This window comes from Nelumbo nucifera, chromosome 3, assembly GCF_055504915.1.
Source record: "Nelumbo nucifera cultivar China Antique chromosome 3, China Antique-T2T, whole genome shotgun sequence".
Lineage (NCBI taxonomy): Eukaryota > Viridiplantae > Streptophyta > Magnoliopsida > Proteales > Nelumbonaceae > Nelumbo > Nelumbo nucifera.
This window is the reverse complement of record NC_142651.1, coordinates 84,257,659-84,280,351: the sequence shown is the minus strand read 5'-3', so window position 1 is coordinate 84,280,351 and position 22,693 is coordinate 84,257,659. Positions and strand designations below refer to the sequence as shown.

General features: G+C 41.3%; 1 protein-coding gene across 2 annotated transcripts; it reads left to right on the top strand.

The window, feature by feature from the left end:
* The first annotated feature begins 2,123 nt into the window (after positions 1–2,123).
* Positions 2,124–20,189, top strand: LOC104585965 (Pseudouridine synthase family protein). Of its 2 annotated transcripts, none has more exons than XM_010243028.3 (8): positions 2,124–2,536; positions 2,917–3,060; positions 3,569–3,829; positions 3,947–4,149; positions 11,033–11,111; positions 17,981–18,156; positions 18,252–18,354; positions 19,716–20,189. In XM_010243028.3, exons 1-8 carry the CDS (start codon positions 2,186–2,188, stop codon positions 19,728–19,730), a joined length of 1,332 nt encoding a protein of 443 aa, XP_010241330.1. In that variant the 5' UTR covers positions 2,124–2,185; the 3' UTR covers positions 19,731–20,189. The 2 variants fall into 2 exon arrangements, with proteins under 2 accessions (XP_010241330.1, XP_010241328.1); XM_010243026.3 differs by lacking the exon at positions 19,716–20,189 and adding an exon at positions 18,907–19,709 and having other exon boundaries at positions 2,135–2,536.
* Positions 20,190–22,693: the final 2,504 nt, after the last annotated feature.

Below are 22,693 nucleotides of genomic sequence, written 5' to 3'. Positions count from 1 at the left end.
GGGTAGGACCTAGATTGTGACCCATCATGGTGGCCACAATCCAGATTGAATTGCTCCAAATCCAATCACCCTAATTAAAGCTCATTTATGAGGGTATTGGATTTAAACAATTTCCTAATAAAACAGCTCCAAAAATTAAGGGATTTATGAGATTCAAATTTAAATTTTAAATGTCCCATTTACAATTTTGGAAAACATGGGACTGATTGATTGACAGAAATTATGGGAATTGAATTCCCTCTAATTAGGAAAGATCTTTAATAGGAAGATTGCCTAAGAGAATGACTAGAGATAGGACCCATCTCCCCTAGGCGTGTGATCCCTCTTGGCTTTTCTCTTTCAAGCTCCACTCTCATTCAACTCTCCCATGAAAGAGAAAAAGAGTGCTCCCTATCAGCATTGAACTAAAGAGTTAACACACAAGAGAGATCGAATAGAGTTCTAAGGGGATATTACAGTTTTCGTGAATCACCAACTATAATTGGTGAGCTTGACTGTATCAATCCGAAGCAAGGAATCAAAGACTGACGGGGTTCGATTCAAGGAAGAAGAAAGAAGATTCGATCAAATTTAAGGAGATCCTTGCACAGAGGTTATGGCGATTGGAGGTAAAATTTTATTAAATACTGTTCATTTATCTGTCTACTAGACATCAGCCCCTAAATTGGGGCCCTGCTTAACGTTGAATGCATGCAGTTAGCCACACAGCTCGATCTATCTTAGTTTGGATGGTTTCCTAAGCTAATGCTATATCTGTATATTGATATAGCTGTGTGGCTAGTCTAACTTCATAATTTTGAATCCAACCCAAACCATTGCAATCCATTGAATCCATTGATCTGTCTTATGTTTGCACTCTACTGTTGTCTGATGTTTGCACTCTGCTGTTCACATCAATCCCCATTTGCAACAGGGCCAGGGAGTTTGTCTCATACTTCAATAAGTCGTTTAGTTTAGCCAGTTCAGCTCTGCCTGGCTTTTATTTTTTATAATTATTAATTAATCTGTTATTTTTTATATTTGTTTAATGGCAGGAGTAGTTGGAACACTATTTGTATTGATGAAAATGCCAAACATCCACAAAAATTGTATTCTTATTTGCATCTTTGAAAACAAATGAGCTGAGTGCAAAGTAGGTGTGTAAATCTTGAACCACTTTGCACTCATATGAATTAGATATTTTTGTTTTGCACTCTATAAATTTGTATTTACACTCAGCCTAAGGAGTAAATCCGAAAGTTGATGGTACTGTGGTATGCATATATTCTGACTCTCTTAATTTTATTTTGGCTTTAAAGGGGCTGGAAGTTTCTGTTCTATGGTCTTATTGGTGGTTGATGCATTGGGAATATCTCCCTGCAAATAAAAACATAGAAGTATGAAGATGTTTCTAATGCACGGCTGCCAAAGGCTAAAGGCTGTGAGGACAGTTTTGTAAGGGCGAAATCCAAACTTGGCTTGTATAGGTTTTTTACCTTTTCCTTCCTTCCCTTGGCTTTTCTTTTAAATCAAACACAGTCTTAGATCTGTTCACGCGTTGGCTTAACGGGCTAAAAATTTTTGGGGTTTTTATTGTTCAGTCCACAGCAGAAATCTGAGCCCCATCGTATAGGTGGGATGAATCCTAACCATGGATCGATGCCAAATCCATGGGCATGATGCAATTTATAGGTGGGGGGCTACTAGTAAACTAGGAAGGGGGCTGTAATTTCAAATTTCTGAGGTGAACTAAACAATAAAAACCCCAAAAATAAAAGGAAAAATCTATGATGCCGGAAAGACAAAATGGTTTAAACTAGTCTGCCAGAATTTTCAACCCACGGTCGAACCGATAGTTGGATCAGTTTGATCTCTCACCCAACCAGAATTTTAGGTCTATTTCACTATTGAACCATTTGCCTGCACAAATTTGTGATTTTAGTTAGTGATCCAGCGACCTGGTCAGTGGGTCGTGGGTCAAATGGATACCGTTTACGGCCCTACCAGGTTAGGATGGGATAAGATGGGCCGGGTATGGTTTATGTCCTGAGTTAAGCTTAGGCCCGGCCCGATAAATTGCCACCCCAATGCCAATTGACCAACATAAATACCATTTAAAATCTCCAATATTACGAAATTACCTTGTCGATCCCAAGCTTGAAACGAGCAGCACGGGTTTTACAACTGAGCACACGAAGCGAAGAAGATGCTCCCACCCTCCTACTCTTCCGTTCCTTCAGCGAACTCTCTGTACAATTCATCCTCTTTCTACCTCTTGCATCGGAGCCCTAGAGCTTCCACTTCTAGATTCTTTAGAGTCCTCAATTGTTCCTTTTCTTCAACCGGAGAGTCGGCTTCTGATTATCAGTCTTCGGAACCTCAAAACCGGAGGGGCAATTTCGCCGGCGTATGTTTAGAAGACACTGTCGAGATTAGTTCAGTAAAGTCGAGGATCGATTCCTGGATTTCCTCTCGCATCCCTGGTATCAGTAGAGCTCGCGTTCAATCCAGTATAAAATCGGGGCTCGTTAGCGTTAATGGCCGGATAATCGATAAGGTAACCAATGTAGACCCGTCTTGTACTCTCTGTTGGAGGATTTATATTTTGTTTTGGGTTATTTGAACCTCCTGCTTTACTTCTACCTGACGGAGCTGCATTTCTAGTAGTGGAGACCGGAGACCTGTCTGTTCCGACAGACTCGTGAAAGTTTAGTAATAATATTTATTTTGCGTAGACACGACGAGGAATAAGACATACATTAATGTGAAAGTTTCGATTTTATGAACGTTTTAAACACCTACGGTGGCTTATGTAAGGAAGCGATCTTCTGAGTTCAAATGCTCGGTTTTATGTAAATAAATCTGTTTTCTTCTGTTGGGTTTTGCATCTGGATTTCTGAATTGTACCATATTGGGTAATTCTATATATTTGAGCAGGTTTCACATGTTATCAGAGCGGGGGATAAAGTTAATTGCACGATTAAAGAGTTGCAGCCATTGAGGGCTGAACCAGAAGATATTCCTCTGGATATAGTTTATGAAGATGAGAGCGTTCTTGTTGTAAACAAACCTGCACATATGGTGATACTTTTACTCAACTTATCTGATCTGATCCATTTACATTTCGGATTTGAGCTTTTGTTTCTTTCTGTTTGACATTATTTGACCAACTTACTGATCGGAAGCTTGATTTAATTGAGAAATTATCCCAACTTCATACCATGTTTGGATACTTACGAAAATGTACCCCCAGAAAAGAAATAATAATAATATGTAAGTTTTATCATCATGTCCAAAAAAGCAAGTTTCAGGACACAGTTTAATTCCAACATTTAATAAGTGGATCCAGAAATCCAGTTCCACAAATTTGAGTGATTTGAAGTTGTCCTTTTTTCCTGTTTCTTGATGGTGGTTGTGGGAGGCATGGGGCATCATTTAAATCCCCCCAAAATTGATCAGGAATGGAATTCTCCACTCTTTTAACCCTCAATTTTCATGATGATCCAGATGCAGCCTTAACCAATAGAAAATGATTTCTCAATCTAGTGTTTTCCCTGATTTCTTTTCACCATTCCATTACATGATGTAGGTTGTTCATCCAGCACCAGGCAATGCTAATGGTACTCTTGTAAATGGCATTCTTCATCACTGCAGTCTTCCCATGGTTGCATTGACAAATAGCAAGGTTCTTTCTGAGACAGATGATATTTCTGATGATGAGTCAGATATCTTTTCTTCCACACAAGGTTCCATGGAAGAGGTAACTTCCAACATATGTGAAGTTTCTGTTCGTCCTGGCATAGTGCACAGACTGGACAAAGGAACTAGTGGATTGCTTGTTGTTGCAAAGGTGACTTCCAGCATATGGTAGTAAAATCTTATCTAATTTCAGGTTCTGCTTCTAGATTTGCAATCTGCTCACCAAATTTCTCTGTCATCTAAAACATTGTTTTCATCGTTATGGCAGGATGAGCATTCTCATGCTCATTTGTCTGAACAATTCAAACTACATACCATTAATAGGATATACTTAAGTCTCACTTGTGGTGTTCCATCCTTAAATTCTGGGCGTATCGAGGTCCCAATAGGTCGTGATTTAAGTAACCGGATTCGGATGGCTGCTGTGCCTAGCCCTAATAGCTCTAGACAGGCCCGTCATGCTGCTAGTAGGTGATTCATGCTTCTTTGTTCTTTTCTTTGGTATCATATTAGCAATAAAGAAAAACCAGTATTTATTGATGCACCTAGTTTGTTTGTCGGATGTTCTAAACATGATTTTAGAAGTATGCATACCTTGCAGTTGAGGTATTTTTTCTTATTATAAATGTGCTAAGAAGTAGAGGTCATATTTCCAACCGGATCAGGTGCTATTCTGCTAATTGGAAATCCAGGATTTATTTACTATTGATTATGCAAGTAGTTTCTCCAGCTAGTCACCACCTTGAAAGTGCATGGCCAATTATTTATTAGTTCTGTTGCCACATTGCAAATAATCCCTATTTTTGATAATTTGCAAACTTAAAATTTTATCTGATACAATAACTTGGCTTTGTTACCATCTGAATGGTGAACTCCTGGATTCTGTCATATGCAATTTAGCTTAGAATTTTAAAGCCAATACATCTTATAACCAAGGGATAATTGCAGAATATCATATTTGTCAAACTGATATGAGAGGCATTGGATTGCATAACATTGTATTATTTTGAAAAGTCTTTAATGTGATATTACATGGCCATCTATAATATTTTATTGACACTAATGATTGAACTATGCTGCTCTGATAAATGGAATGCATGCTCCTTGATAACATGTTTGAAAGACAAAAGAACCACTGTACACCCTTAATGTTATGTTAAATTTTGTCTTTGTCTCTGAAGCACACAACTTAAACAGAGCTAGGCGTACTTGCTTTGTAACTGATCTAGGCTCTCATGTCTAGAGAAAAAAAACCCTCCTTCATTGTCTTAAAGAATCAGCAAAAGGAGCAAAAAAACATAGGGTTTAGTTAGGACAGTAGCTTTCACGTTCCTTTACGTGAATTGGGCTATTGCTTCCTTGCTTGCCCTTCCCAACCCACCACCCCCATAAAGGGGATTCACCAAAGGGATTGCTTCATTTTCCAAGCTTCACTTTTCGGTATAGAGAATTGGCTTGAAATGTGGTCACCCTTTGGGTTCAGATAAGATCATTTCTTGTGGAAAAGAGATAACCTAAGGTGACCTCAGTGCAGAACCAGGTTTAAAATGTTAGTGTTGGCGTAGATATTGAACATCCAAATATATGAAGTATATGTTGAAAATGTCATATGGAAATATTGTAAAAAATATAGACATGGTGGAAACATTGTTGAATATGCAAAAATATAGAATGCTATTTTATGCAATGATAAAAGATGCACAGGTAGACCCTTTTAAATTGTTATCTTGTTCCAAACAATCAAACAAAGCTAAGAAACTAAGTTAAAAGGTGAAATAATAAGCTATGATGTTGTTCTGTAAAACTTTGAGTCAAAACTACATGATATAGTGAGTTCAAGCAAAATTTGAATTCATAGAAAGTGCAATGGTTCTAATAGATTTACCGACTAATTTAACAATAAAAACTAAAATTTAGCTATGTAGTTTCTTGTGATGATTGAGAGAGAGAGCGAGAGAGGTACGAATGATAGAAAGGAAAGGCAAAAACTCAGTATTGGCAACTGCCAGTTTTCTATTTATATTAATCTTTATAAAAAAGGCAAAATTACAAGTATGCCCCTGGTGGCATATCCTAGAATAAGAACAATAAGAAAAGAAAGAAAGAAAGGACTAGTAACTGAAACTGTTCCACTAACATCAATTACAAGGAACACTCAAGCCTTACAACACTCCCCCTCAAGTTGGGCTGAAATGTCTATCATGCCCAGCTTGTCACATAGCTCATTGTGCCTCAAACACGGAAGTCCTTTTGTGAGGACATCAGCAAGTTGTTCCTTGGTGTTGACATAAGGGATACAAATTTCCCTTTTTTCCAGTTTTTCTCTTATGAAGTGCTTATTCACCTCAATATGCTTAGTCCTCTCATGTAGTACCGGGTTGCTGGCGATGTTTATTGCAGCCTTGTTGTCAGAATAAAGAGACATAGGATTATGAACAACAACTCCAAGCTCACCTAGGAGGTTCTTTAGCCAAAGGACTTCAGCCACCCCATGTGCCATAGCTCTACTCAGCTTCTGCACTTGATCTTGCTACCACACTTTGCTTCTTGCTCTTCTAGGTCACCAGATTTCCTCCCACAAATGTGCAATACCCACTAGTGGACTTTCTATCATCCACTGCTCCTGCCCAATCAGCATCTGTAAAGACTTCCACCTTCAGGTGATTGTGTTTACTAAGTAGTAACCCTGTTCCTGGATGTTTCTTCAGGTATCTAAGGACTCTCTTTGCTGCCTCCATGTGTGGCTTCTTAAGAGAGTGCATAAACTAGCTTAGACTCAAAGGACACATCCATAGACACAAAATATTTACGACTGACTGGATCAAAACACCGATACCCCTTTTGAGAGGATGGGTACCCTAGGAAGACACAAGGAATGGACCGAGGGTCTAACTTACCTCTGGATGGAGACAAATCGTGGACAAAGGCCCGACAACCAAAGACTCTCATGGGGATGGAAAATAAAGGTGATTGATGGTACAGTAACTGATTAGGGGCCATGTAATTTAATACTCTAGAGGGCATGCGGTTGATGACATACACAGTTGTAAGACTCTCATGTGGAACATCATCACGCGGGCTATCTCAAGGAGGTGTCTGTTTTTTCTTTCTGCAACCCCATTTTGTTGTGGTGTTCTGGATGAGCTTCTATGAATAGACCCATGGGAGGCGAAGAACTCATTTAGCTCCCCATGGAAGTATTCCTTCGCATTATTGGATTGGAAGATCTGTATTTCAACATGGAACTGTGTAAACACCATCCTCTGGAAGTCTTGCACAATCTTTGGAACCTCGTCTCTGCTATGCATAGGGATTACCCATGTATAGCGAGAGTAATCATCAATCAGTGTAATAAAATATTGATATCCACCCTCAGAGGTTACATTTGTAGGCCCCCATACATTAGAATACACAATATGAAAAGGAACATTTGATCTTTTATTGTTGGAATGAAAGGTTGGTCTACATTGTTTACTCAACTGACACGTTTGACACATGAACTCTGACACTGAACACGACTTAAATAAAAGTGGAAACAAACATTTTATTACTTCAAAAGAAACATGACCTAAACGACTGTGCCACAACAAAAGTTGACTCTTATTTGACTGACTATGTGACTCTGAGGATGACACAGAAAGACCAGCTTTGTTGTCGAGAATGTAGAGACCGTCCACCAGGCTTCCTCTACCAATCGTCCTCCTAGAAGTTAGGTCCTGAAAAACACATGAATCAGCAAAAAAGGTTACACTACAGTTTAAAGAACTTGTAATGCTACTAATTGAAAGCAAATTTATGGGAAGTTGAGGGACATGCAAAACACAATTCAGGTTAAGGCCATGGGGAAGGGATATCGATCCTTGACCTGCAATGGAAGAGAAGGAACCATTTGCAAGTCTCACTCTATCCTTTCCTGACAAAAGGCTATAAGAATGGAATAGGTTAGGCTTACCGGTCATGTGATTTGAGGCCCTTGAATCAATAATCCAAGGGGAATCTGTGGGAGTGACATGGAATGCAGAAGCCACATTACCTGAAGTGGATGCAAAGGAGGTAGAGGGAGTACTAGTGACTGAGCTATCCACTTGCCGCAATGCCCTACCATAAGATTCTAGATGCTCCCTGAATGAAATCATTATATCCTCCTTGGGGTCAGGTTTATTAGGACAGTCCCGGGTACTACCGGCAACCTGAGTGTCTTGGGTTGCCACATGTGCTGCACTCGTTCTTTTCACGTGACCTTTACCCTGTTCTTAATTCTTTGCTGCCCACTTGGGTTTCCCGTGGATGTCCCAACAGGTGTCACGTGTATGTCGTGACCTTCTACATTGGGTACAAAAGAGTTTATCTTTATCATCTGCCTTCTTAGGATCACCTTTCTTCTCTGTTGGACTGTTATTCACCGCAGCCAAGGCAATTTGTTGCTCCCCCTCGGCTGTAACCATCACACTCCGCCTGCTTTCTTCAGATTGGACAAGGGAGTATACTTCATGTACTGTAGGCAATTCTTTGCTTCCTAGAATCTGCACCCTTAATGGTTCATATACAGGGTTCAGCCCTAACAAGAAAGCAAACACTCGTTGCTGAGAGATCAGCTTCCTGTAGGCCTTAGCATCATCATCGTGCTTCCACTCTATGGCCTGATAATGGTCCAACTCTTTCCATATGGAGGTAAGAGCCGAATAATATGAGGACAAGGTACGGTTTCCCTGTTTACAGGTAGAAGACTCAGTTTGTAGTTGGTAAATCTTGGCATAATGCCTTTGCTCTGAGTAGGTACTTCTGGCCTGTTCCCAGATCTCACTGGCGGTGTCTACCCACATAAAATTCTTCTTCACATCAGGTTCCATAGCTGCAAGGAGCCAAGACATCACCATACTGTTTTCTTGGTCCCACCTATCATGTTCAGCTGTATCACCCTTAGGTTCTTTCACACTTCCATTGATGTAACCGGCCTTACCCCTTGCTGTTACATAGAGTTTTACACTCTTAGCCCACTCCAGGTAGTTCAGACCATTCAAGGGGGTGATTGGCACGAGAAAGACCATGGTTTCACCTCCCATACTTGCTGTGTTGCGGGTTGAGGTGTTTCCCAGTGAGGTCAGTTCCTGACTTGCCATTGAAAATTACAACCAACCAGTCCAAATGCCACCTAACAGCACAGCCGCCACAACTGGATTGTGGCAACTCAGGGTTTACTCCTAGGACGTGAGCAACAAGCTATTCAATATTGCTGAGAGCACAAGAACTACTGCTGAGAATGAGAGATCAGTCACTACAACGTCCAAACAGAACAATAAAGAGTCCAATCATCGGTTCAGCACCACCAATACAGACATTACTGTCAATCCGAATGTGGTTCCCCCACTCTAACCATCCAATTATTCAAACTAGTAATCATATAATCAAGGCCTAAGCCCTACGTACCATTGGATAAAGGATACTGAGAGAAACTGAAACAAAACCACACCTGTTCAACACTAGATCAGAACCTGCTAGGGTTTCATTGCACCATCAACACCCTCCTTCGATTAGGGTTTCAGCAGACCAGCACCATCCCACGGCCAGACACAGCTAGGGTTTTCAGTAACTATCGCATGGAGCCACTAGGGTTTCAGCAGAAGTACAACCGCAGGACTTACTAGGGTTTCTACAAGCACAGTCACCAGAGAGAATTAAAAAACACAAGCCGCCGCTAGGTTTTTTTCTCCTTTTCCTTCTGAAACAAAAGTAGTCACGTCCAATCCCCTTCGGAAAGACTGATGCTAGGATCGTAGGTCTTCTCCAGCCCAGAAATTCCGCTCTGATACCATGTAGTTTCTTGTGATGATTGAGAGAGAGAGAGAGAGGTACAAATGATAGAAAGGAAAGGCAAAAACTCAGTATTGGCAGCTGCCAGTAGACCTGTTCATGGGCCGGGCCGGGCCTGACTTTGACTCTTTATTAACAGAAAAATGTTAGGCCTGAGCCCGAGCCCGGCCCGACCAACGGGCCTACAACTTGGGCCCGAGCCCGGCCCGACCAACGGGCCTACAACTTGGGCCCGAGCCCGAGCCTGAAGCACAACCTAATAAAAGAAATTCGAATTTTTCCCTATTCAAATGGACATTTTCTATTTTAATTTAGATGTTTTTTTTCCCTATTTAAATGAACAATGGGCCTACAAGTGAATCAACAACATTCTCAAATCAAAAAATTTATTGAAATGGACATCACGTAGGGTTTTTACTTAGGTTTAACTATAGGTCGGGCCGGGTTTACTTAGGTTTAACTATAGGTCGGGCTGGGCCGGGCTCGGGCCGGGCTATTTTGGCAAAGCCCGAGCCCGACTCGAATTTTATGCGGGCCGGGCTTTTTGGCCTGAGGTTAAGTCCGCGGGCCAAAAAGCCTGTTCAAGCCCGTCTGGGGGTCAGGCCGGGCCGGGCCGGCCCCTCGGGCCACCCGGCCCATGAACAGGTCTAGCTGCTAGTTTTCTATTTATATTAATCTTTATAAAAAAGGCAAAATTACAAGTATGCTCCTGGCGGCATATCCTACAATAAGAAAAGAAAGAAAGAAAGGACTAGTAACTGAAACTGTCCCACTAACATCAATTACAAGGAACACTCAAGCCTTACAACAAGCTACATGTTTGAAAGCATTTTGAGCTGGCTCAAAGTGGTAATCATGTCCATTAGGTGGGCAATAACACTGTCACTAAAATATTGTCACCAACTTATGGTACTATCTCTTGTACTTGACTTAGTACCAGTAGATTTTGTTGGGGGATATGTTGATTCTAGTAATATTTCATGTTGGTACCCATTCAAATGGAAATATGTCGTGGAAATAGTAGGAAATAGATGGACATTTTAAACCATGCTTGGAAGTACCATAAAATCAAATAGTTATGTTAGCTCTTGGGAAAGCTATTTTAGTAAAAGGTCAGCAACTGCGTGAGTAAGGCTGTACAGGTCACAACCCAAATCCAAAAGGCTTCTTAGACACCAGCCCAAGCTAGATGAACAACAGGTTTGCTATGAGACTCACTGGCCATAGGAGTTAAGAAGGAAGCAGAGTGGGAATAGAAGAATTGGGAGGAGAGTTCCTCCAACCTTTGTTCCAAATACACTAGGCCAGACCTAGCACCTAAGTCATGGTACCCTCATAACATTACTTATCACCTGATCAGTCTTTCTATTCCTTTTGTATGCTTCCTTGGCATGATCTCTTTTTCTTATTTTTTAAGGAAGTCTTATGGATGAATTGCTAATGTAGGCCACATTTTTACCTTCCTCTCCCATGAAGGTTTCTTTTCCTTCAGGATTTAGAAAGGTATCTTCCTGTGCTAACATGAAACCAAAAATTTTGTCAGGTATAGGGTAGTTGAAGTTCTTGCTGGTGGTGGTTCTGCACTAGTTGAGTGGAGGCTAGAAACTGGGCGTACGCATCAGGTACTGTAAGTGGTCAAAGTCAAATGCTGTATATTTTAATTCAGAATTTTAATAGGATAGATAACACCATCAAGTAAATTGAATTATATTACCCTCATCTGCCGCTGTAGGGATCTTATTTTCTTAAACTTTGTATCTCCATATATCATCATCATCATCATCATCCAAACCTTATCTCCATATAGTCTGAAGAGTTTTCGTTTAATTTATTTTTCATTGTGCTTCATTACACTTGTGATATGGACGCATTTATTGGGAAGAAATATCGCCGCCGGCAGCAGCAGTGATTTGGTGTTTTCATCGGATTCTAGCTAGTTACAGTCCATCTTATCTATTTTCAGTTCATCTTATCTTATTTGTTTTCAGTAAGGATTAGTAGGAAGTCTGATCTATCTTAAGTAGGGAGTCTTATCTATCTTATCTGTAAGTGGTATAGATTAGCAAGGAGTCTTCCTACAAGGAGGACTCTTATCTCTTGTAATCTCCTATTTAAGGAGCTGAGAATATGGAATAAGATCATCGAAAATTTCAGTCAAGAAAGAGAGCAAAGGAGAGTTGGTGATCTCTTGAGCAAATCACCTTTAGGGCGGCAAAATAGGTTCTTCAAGAAAAGGGAGGAACAAGGGAAAACAAGAGGTTTTCCCCGTGGACCGACCCGTGACGAGATCCTATTCGCAGGCCCTTAACAATTTGGTATCAGAGCCAAACGTCATGGGCGATCTGGAGCAGTTGACGTCCAGGGTCCACGAACTGGAACACAGACTCGTGGAGAACAACACACAGGTATGCGAAATCAAGGACGATGGCCGAGAGTTACAACGCTTGATGGAGTTGTATTTCTCTAACAAGGAAAGAAATCCAGAAGGGGTTGCAACCACAAACAGCCGCCGACCAGACTTAACGGAGTTGTCCGGCGAACAACAGGTTGGCGCCTCAGTAGCCGCGGTCGTTCCCAAGTACAGCAGACTAGAGTTCCCTTCTTACAATGGCACCGGAGTCCCTTTGGGGTGGCTATACCGATGTGAGCAGTTCTTTCGCAACCAGCGGATGAAGGATAGAGACAAGGTAAGCCTAGCTGCATTCCACTTGACGGAAGAGGCACAACTCTGGTTCTATCGATTGAAACAGGAGGAACCCGGGCTCAGTTGGACCCAATTCAAATCCTACTACCTCCTCAGGTTTGGGCCCCCATTGACGAGCAACCTGTTAGGTGAACTGGCCCCTTCTTCTGCAACTAGCCGAGAACAGAAGCCTCAAATGAGCAACGTCCCCAGGTCGGCATCCAGTATGGGAAGCAGCATGGTGGCACCCCCCATTAAACGCTTGTCTAGAGCCGAGATGGTAGATCGCCGGGCAAGGGGGCAGTGTTTCAACTGCGACGATCTTTATTCGGCGGGACACAGGTGCAAGAGACTTTCCTGCCTCCTGGTGGACGAACAAGAGGAAGACGAGGATGAACCCGCATCGTTCGAACCTGAGATCTCCCTCCACGCAATCACCAGAATAAAGACCTCTCAGACTATGCAGTTACGGACACGGGTGGCAGGGAAACCAGTACGGATCCTCATGGATTCAGGAAGCACACAATTTTGTAAGTGAGCAAGCTGCCCTTCAGTTGAAATTACCTATGGAAATCAGACCAAGACTGCAAGTAGCCATAGCAAACGGTGAAAGGGTTCACAGTCCCAGAATCTGTAAAGACACCCAAATACAGGTCGAATTTGAATCCTTCTCTGCTGATTTATTTGTGATATCCTTGGATGAATTTGATATAGTTCTTGGAGTAAAATGGTTCATCACCCTAGGCCCAATCCTATGGGATTTCAGCGCCCTAACGATGACATTCCGCTTGAATGGGAAACAAGTTACTCGGTAGGGAACCAGGGTAGAAGCAAAAAAACCACAAGTTCATACGCTTCAGGGGGAAACGACGCATAAAACGAATATGGAAAGGCTCCTTACCCATTTTTTACATGTGTTCCAAGGACCCAAGGGACTTCCTCCTTCCCGAGCGTGCGATCATCGGATACCTTTGGTGACGGGTTTAGAACCAGTCGTTGTTCGGCCTTATCGCTACCCACATCTGCAGAAAGACGAGATAGAGAAGCAGTGTGCTGAAATGATGAAACAGGGGATCATCCGCCTTATCCGTTCTCCCTTCTCCTCGCCGGTTCTGTTGGTAGCAAAGCGGGATGGTACTTGGAGGTTTTGTGTGGACTACAGGGAGCTCAATAACCGAACTGTCAAGGATAAATTCCCTATTCCCATTGTGGACGAGCTGTTGGATGAACTTCATGGTGCCCAGTACTTCTCAAAATTAGACCTCAGGTCGGGGTACTTTCAGGTCCAAATGGCTTCCGAGGACATAGAGAAAACTGCCTTCAGAACTCATCATGGCCACTTTGAGTTTTTAGTTATGCTGTTTGGTCTCACCAACTCCCCATCCACATTTCAGTCTCTAATGAACAAGGTATTTCAGTCCCACCTTCGCAGATTTGTTTGTGTTCTTTGATGACATTTTGGTTTACAGTAAATCTTGGATAGAAGACATGCATCATCTACGGACTGTTTTTGAGCTCCTGCGCCAACACAAGCTCTTCCTTAAACGGTCCAAGTGTTCTTTCGGAGAGCGCCAGGTTCTATACTTAGGCCATGTCATCAATGGGCAAGGTGTCACGGTGGACAGTTCCAAAATCCAAGCAATCAAGGAATGGCCCAAACCCCAATCCGCCAAGGCCCTTTGCAGGTTCCTGGGTCTGACAGGATACTACCGCAAATTTGTACAAAATTATGGCCTATTGGCTGCCCCATTAACCAACTTGGGACGATGCAGCTTTTGCAAATTTAAGGGATGCCCTCTTCTCCACCCCAGTTCTGCAATTGCCAAATTTTGACCTCGAGTTTACAGTCGAGTGCGATGCTTCCGGAATAGGTATTGGAGCCGTATTACAGCAACAAAGGCACCCGATTGCCTTCTTTAGCCGCAAACTTGCTGACCGACATTTAAAATTACCCGCCTACGAACACGAACTGATTGGGTTAGCTATAGCAGTCCAACACTGGAGACCGTACTTGTGGGGAAGGTCATTCGTCGTCAAAACTGATCACTATAGCCTCAAGTACTTGTTGGAGCAGCGACTCACCACTTCTCCTCAACAACATTGGGTTAGCGAGCTGCTTGGTTTTGACTTTCGGGTAGACTACAAGGCGGGATCCTTAAATCGCGCAGCGGATGCTTTGTCTAGGCGTGACGAAGACACTATGCTCCTTTGTGGGATTTCCCATCCCCGAATCACCTTGTTAGACGACATCAAGAAGGCGCTGCCACAATCATCGGAGTGGACGGCCCTTTTTAGAAAATTCAGTCCGGAGCTGCCGACTCCACTTGGTCCCTTCATGACGGGCTGGTGTTGTACAAAGGTTGGGTACATCTTCCAGCAGATTTCTCTTTAATTCCTTCCATCATCTCCAATATTCATAACTCCACCCATGAAGGCATTCAGAAAACACTGCATCGCGTCCAAGCTGATTTCCATTGGCAAGGTATGAAAACTTCTATTCGGGACTTTATTCGTAATTGCTCCACGTGTCAACAACACAAATGGGAGAATCTACACCCGGCTGGCCTTCTTCAGCCCCTCTCGATTCCAGCACAAATCTGGGCTGATATCTCCATGGATTTCATTGAGGGCCTACCCAAGGTTGGCGGGAAATCAGTTCTTTACGTGGTTGTGGATCGCTTCTCTAAGTACGCCCATTTCATCCCTCTGTCACATCCGTATAGTGCTACATCAGTCGCCCATGTTTTCTTTATGCATGTTTTTCGTTTACATGGGTTGCCGGAATCTATTGTTAGCGACAGGGATCCAGTTTTTACTAGTGCCTTCTGGAAGGAATTGTTTCGGTTACATGGTACCGCCTTAGCTTTTTCCTCCGCGTATCATCCTCAAACAGATGGCCAAACGGAGGTGATGAACCATACGATCGAAATGTATCTCTATTGTTTTGTTGGAGATCAACCACGACGGTGGGTTGATTGGCTTCTTTGGGCCGAGTATTGTTATAACACTACCTATCATTCTTCCCTCGGAATGACACCTTTTCGGGTCGTCTATGTCTGTGACCCTCCTCGTTTGTTATCCTATGAGCCCGGTTCTACCCGTTTGGAGGAGATTGATCGTTCCCTGCAAGAGCGCGATGCCCTTCTAGCTGAAGTTTCTCTTCGCTTGCAATAGGCACAACTACGCATGAAGCATGCCTATGACCAACATCATCAGTAATTGTCATTTGACCCAGGATAGTTTGTGTGGTTGAAGCTTCAGCCCTATCGGCAACGCTCCTTGCGACACAGGGCTGCTCCTAAATTAGCTCCTAAATTTTATGGACCCTTCAAGGTTTTGAGGCGGATCGGTACGGTTGCATATCAGCTGGAACTGCCAGAGCACAATAGAATCCATGATGTTTTCCACATCTCCTTGCTCAAGCCGTTTACGGGTATTCCTCCTGACTGAGTTCCCTCCTTACCACCCTTGAAAGACGGCAAACTCATCCCCCAACCTCGGGCCCTTGTTCGCTCCAGAATCAATCGAGGTGCTCTCGAAGTCTTGGTGGAATGGGACGGCTTGCCATCAGCCGAGGCCACCTGGCTCCCCTTGACTGAGTTCCAAGACACGTATCCGGGTTTTGAGCTTGAGGACAAGCTCTTAGTCCAGGAGGGGAGTAATGATATGGACGCGTTTATTGGGAAGAAATATCGTCGCTGGCAGCAGCAGTGATTTGGTGTTCTCATCGGATTCTAGGTAGTTACAGTCTATCTTATCTTATCTGTTTTCAGTTCATCTTGTCTTATCTGTTTTCAGCAAGGATTAGTAGGAAGTCTGATCTATCTTAGGGAGTCTCATCTATCTTAAGTAGGGAGTCTTATCTATCTTATCTGTAAGTGGTATAGATTAGCAAGGAGTCTTCCTACAAGGAGGACTCTTATCTCTTGTATCTCCTATTTAAGGAGCTGAGAATATGGAATAAGATCATCGAAAATTTCAGTCAAGAAAGAGAGCGAAGGAGAGTTGGCGATCTCTTGAACAAATCACCTTTAGGGCGGCAAGATAGGTTCTTCAAGAAAAGGGAGGAACAAGGGAAAACAGGAGGTTTTCCCCGTGGACCGACCCGTGATGAGATCCTATTCGCGGACCCTTAACAACTTGGTAGGGTGTTAGGGAAAAGAAACAGGATAATACTCTGTTAATGGACATAAAAGATGGTAAAATGGACCTTTCTCTTCCTTCTAAGTAATATTTTATTTCTGGATCTTGGGGGTCTGACCCTGAACAAGATTCCCTCAATTTGTAGTTACATGAAGCCATCAAGAACTGGACTTCTTTTTCCATTCTTCACATTTGCACCAGTTTTTGGTGCATCTTGAGAATATGCAGAGGGCATGTCTTTTGTTTGACACTTAATTGCCTATGGTAGACCCAGGGAAGCAGAAAAAGTGCATCCTGACATGTTCCTAGTGTTTGAAATGATATGGTTGTATTCTTTCTTGGCTTTGGTACTTGGTAGTTGTCTTATAGGTACAACCTGCCTATTTTGTGTACATTATAATGTTAAAGTACTGAGTTATTGCATTTAAATTGAATCCAAAAGGTTGCAGGTTGGTGCCTAACATCATGCTACTATGAGTACTCCATTTTCAGTACATGGAGGTTGAGACCTACCCTTTGATGGTTCTGCTTGAAGGATCTTCAAGCCAAAATCTATGCCATTGGTTTTGATCATAATGGTCTGCTATTAATAATCTATTCTGAGTTATTGTCAAAAAGAGAGCATTTTAATTTAATAAGGAGCCTCTCACATGAAGTGGTTCTTACTGACAGCAGACCGGATTAATCAGCGTAATCAACGAACTGTTAGCAGTCATACTACACCTTGTCCTTTTGCCCAATACCTGGGTAAAAACTGTCTCTCATCTGAGAGGGTTCTTATTGATTCATGAATGATGGCCCTCTGACCCTTTCTGTTATACTTGTGCATATAATTTTTCTCCCTTTTAGACAAAAAAGCTGTATTTGATTAAAATTTTGCTCCATAGGATCATTATTTCATGGACAGCTTTTGAACCAAAGGTTCATTTTTGTGAAGCTAAGTTTTTTTCCTCTACAGAATGACTTCTCAAAATGATTTTGAGCCCAAAAAAGAGGAACCAATCCTGGCAATTTTCACATTCCCTAACCAAAATAAATGATTGTTAGAAGCATAAAACTCACCAGAACGGATTTTTTGCAAACAAGAAAATGTTGTCTAATGTTCCTTTTTTATCAATAATTTTGAAAAGATTTCATTAATTAGAAAACTTTAGGATACTACAAGAAGTTGTGAAGGAAATCAGCTTTAGTAAGCTGACCCGGGACAGAATTACAAATGTGCCCAAAACATGTGATCTTTGAACCCTTTGCTTTGCTAAACTATTTGCCAAACTTTTGGCAGATCTCCTAACCCATCCCACCTGGATTGCCATGTTCCTTGACATCCATTTAAAACTTCGGAAATCATTCTTCAACTGCCATGTCATCCCTTCCTCTTTCTGCAACCATTTTATCACAGTTTTTGAGTCTCCCTCGATGATCCGTCTATTAATACCCAACTCTTTAGCCTTCTCAACCCCATATGCTGCAGTTAGAAACTCTCTACTAGATAGATATCTAATTTTCCCTTCATAAAAGAAGCATATTGATACATTAACATAATATGCAATTATACATTGTTATAAAAAATAAAAGCATAAATGAAAAGAAAAATTGAAAATGCCTCCATTAAATATATATATATATATATATATTAACTCTGCTTGAATTGCTATGCTGAAGTAGATTCGTGCACATGCAAAATACCTGGGAATTCCTCTGTTAGGGGATGAAGTGTATGGAGGAACCAGAAACATGGCCCTATCACTGCTGCGAACTAGGAGTCATTCTAGCTTCCATGGTGACCTTTCACAATTGGTTTCAAAATTACAGAGGCCTTGCCTCCATGCATTCACTCTTGGGTAAGAAAAGTATATTTACTTGGGTTTTATTTAACTCCAGATCCAATAGTATTTTAAAGATAATCAACCTGATGATGTTTCCCTGCATTATGTAGGTTTAAGCATCCGCATACAGGGGAGAACATGCAGTTCTCTTGTCCACCACCTGCTGACTTCACTGAGGTCCTGAGTCAGCTTCGCAGTATTGGTATTGAGAAGGTATGTTCCTCTAGATGAAAACTATTATTATAAAATAGCATCATAGCTAAATTTGCAAAGAGAAGATTTGGTTCTTGTTTATTCCTGTTCATGTGTCATGCTTACATCTTCATGGACTATCCATATCCGATTAATAGGTCTAGACTAGCTCTTTGCATAAAATACAGTTCCATCAAAACAAAGTTTGTCACTCAATACTGGTCCCAGCAATCTGGGGTATTTGGAGGGGTGGACTAGTTATGGTTCTAATCTGTGGCACTTTTTGCATGTCTTGGCTCCATTATACTTTTCTCATGCTTTCCAGCCTGATATTTTGATATTACATCAAGCTGTTGCCCTGAAACTCAGTTTCACTATTATCTTAAATATCCAGTACCTTGCCTTTTTTTCCACTCTGAACAAACCAGAAAAATGTGTTTCTTTTAACAATTTGTTTGGTTTGGCCGGTCAATATGTGGTGTTTCATCCAGTGTCTTAAGATGTGACAGCATTTTGTATTGTCCACACCCACCTTGCACATGACCCATGTATCTTTTCTTCTTCTTTCTGTAGGTCTTTGGTGGGCAGGGACATGCATGTCAACTCTGTCCTGATATTTACTCAGCGAATCAACTATCTAATTTCACAACTAATCGCATGTGTGACTACTGATAAGGGTCCAACATTTGGCCATTTATATGGGTGTCCATTCCTCTCCAAAACCTTATCCCCACCATTAACAACCAGTTTGAATCCTCACTTGGTAAAGTTGGGAAAGGAATTCCTTAATTAAACTTAAAGAGTAAACTGTGCTCTCTTTTGTTGGAGTTGTTATTGAAGTCAGGGTCACCTAAGTGATACTATTGCACACAGACAAGTGTGTGTGTGTGGTTGCCTAAGTGACCAAGCAGCATTCTTGGGCTACATCATGCACAATTTATTAAAAACCCAAAAGAAGTCCATTCTTTTTTTTTTTCTTTCTCTTGCCTTCAAAAAAAAGTCCATGCGAATGTGCCCAACCTTGTTTCCTGCATGTATCAACACATCTTCAAGTTGACACAGATCTGACATTTTAGAAATCTTTAGAGATCCATTCCAATGCATATTGGCTTATCAAGGAGGTGTAGAAGTCATCATTTAGAAGTGGGATTCCGCTCATGTTCAGGCACTCTCGATTCTGGAATTTATCATTTCTAAATGTGGTGCACTGCACCCCTCCAGTTAATGGAAGTAATACCTACTGTGAACCAAAATTTAACCAGATCTAATATAATTGAAACAAAAAATGTGCTGTACCCTGTTGGTGACTCGATGTTGCCTCATTTATAATCAGAACATTCTCAAAATCCAGTCTCTTAACTACGAAGTGTTGATATGAGCAGCCTTTGAAGAAGTGATTGAATCATTGCTACTGACCACAAATTACACTGAGGTTTACATGACAACTGGAGCACTTGGGTTATGTAAGATTCAGCATGTTCAGACAGGCAATTGCAGAGAGGATGGCCTATTGCATTTGGAGTATGTTCAAGGTGCAATCTATGAGTCACACTACTACAGCTCTTTCATGGAATTTACCTAACATGGCCAGAATAGATTGGAAGAGGGGAAATAATGCACCTAAAGCTGCTTTCCTCGACCTTTTTGGTGAAACGAGATCTGTGGTTTATCCTGTTTATTTGTTAGGCTTGGTTTATCTTACGAGGTGCTTGACCTGGATTTGTTCCCTAGTATCAGCTTATGTCAAATATAATTTTTGGTAATATAAATTAATCATGTATTAACAAACTACTGGCTAAAATGATCAAGTATATTTAATACAGGGTGGTGATTCTTTTCTTCTTTTGCTAGACTAATTTGATTAATTCTTCTTGTATCATTTTGACTAATATCGTCATAAGGCGCCAGTGGCTGTTTTCCAGCTTCTTGACTAAGGGGTCATTTGGTAAGTCTTTTGAAAGATCTTCAGTGAATTTTTGCATTAAAATCTTGACAGTCTGAAGACCGTTTGGTTGAAGTGTGTCTTTCTGTATGAAGATGAGTTGAAAAAAACCGTAAAGTTTTATTTGGAGCTTTCTAAAAATCGTCCAAAATGGGTTTTGTGTGTTTTTTCGACGCAAACATCTTTTGGCAGTTAGATATTTTTCCAATCAAATGGAAAAAGACAATGTGGGCTGCCAGACTTTTAAAAAACCGACAGCCTAAACGAAAAAATGTGCAAAACGAGGCCTCAGGTCATTCTTCGTCTTTTTGACTAGAACATTGATTGCAAATATTTTTTCATCCACACTCATGATGATGTGTCGTTGTAGGAATCCCCAAAAACAGCCAAGGTTGTTTTTCTTCCGAGAAGCCAAAGTCTTCCCGTTTCTGGTGAAGAACAATATTGTATTGCTGCATGAAAATTTTTTCCTTGGTCTCTACTCTCTATGCTTCTGTCTATAACGTCTTCTTTCACCCCTATTAACCCGTCTTCTCCGGTTCTCAACGGCAACAGTGACAAAGGATGTCGATGATATTCATTCTTGTGATGATTTACGATTACGATGACATCTGTGAGAGATATTAGAGAATCGAGAAGCGCTAACACCTCCATTGTGATAGTCTTTGTCAAACTGTGGTGTCACAAGTGTATGCTTTGTTTCCCTTTTGAGACATACTGGTAGGTTGCCCTATTAGGCAGATCTAATAGGGCAGTTCATGAGATGGGTCAAATCGACCAAACCGACCAACCTGATTCAATTCAATCCAATTTTTTTTTTTAGTCTCGGTTTAAAAATATGTATAAAGCAACTGCTCAGTTTGGGTTTTCATTTATGAATTTGTAAACCGAGTAAAATAAACCCACCCCGAAATAGTTAATGAATGGCTGCAAGTAGGTCTGAAATCCTAGTTCCCACCCCTAGGCAATAGGCATAGCTATTATTCCTAAGAAAATGCACATTAACCCTATCCATTAATTAATTATTTACCAGTTTTTTCATTACTTTATATTCTGATATTTGAACAAAATATTCAAATGATCAAATAAACGTGTTTTATTTTTCAAAACAATTGTTATAAAACCGTATGATCAATAAAGAATAATTAATAAAAATATTGATTTGATTTTGAAATCCCCAAGCATTTGAAACACTTGGATAGAACTTCTTTCTTTTAAATTTTCCAGGTCATTTCACACGAGCCCCTAGCTACAAGCTACAAGAAGACTGCAAAGTTACAAAAATAAATCCAATAAAATCAATCTAAGCAGGGAGAGATCTCGGTTCAGTTTAAACCAACCAAACCAAACATCCGATAGATATTATTATAGGCTGGTTTTTTCCAAAGTTCAAAGTATCCGATAGATATTATTATAGGCTGGTTTTTTCCAAAGTTTAAAGTATCGAAAACAAAAATTGTATTGGAAATTGCTTTTAAGAGATGTATTTGAAATACACCTTGGATACACATGCATGTTGGAGAAAAATCAAGATACTCATGAAAACACTATTGATACTCCTAAGTCATAAAAATATATTAATAACACTCAATGTAAGGCCTCAATGAGGTATGCATACATTAGATCAACACATTCTAGTGGGTTTCATAAAGAACCATATCATAATCAATATACAAGAACATATAGACATTGTCTAGAAGGGTTATGATGAGGGGTGATTTGGCCCGACCTACGAATGAGCAAACATGTGGACGCGACCTGTTGACTGGACATTGATAAGGCACTTCCTGCCACCTCAGCAGGTCAGGTCACCTTGGGTACCTTCGGCACCTCGGCCTAAACCGAGGTCCGAGTGGCTTGTGATGGCTCGACGTGCCGAAATGACACGTAATAGACTTCTAGAAGCAATCCAGCTGTCTCTGAGCTCTTTGGGATCATACCGCACGTCTGTAGGTCTTATCCTCATCCCGCTTGGATCGGACGGACACGATGAGCCTTATCGGCTACCATGAAGTCCTCCTGGTGTGGAATGGATTCCTAACAGTGCAGGCCGAAGATCTCAGAAGCGTTTCATGAGACCCACGGCAACCTGCCTATATAAAGGCATCTACCTCAACAACATAAGGTACACGCGATTATTTGCTCACTAGCTTTCTACTCTACAAACTTTCAGTTCGCACTACATAATACTAACTTAAGCATCGGAGCACCCACGTCGGGTAAGCCACCCTGGGTCCTCTAAGTATCCCTTTCTTGCAGTTCGATCGGTCAACAAAGCAGACCAACGTTCAAACTGCCCTCCAGTTAGGAGCTTTCAGATCACACACTATCAGGTTATAACTACAAAATACCAATACTTGATAATTCAACACATGTCTGTCATTTATAAAAATGAGGATGGAAACAATTGTTGCATTA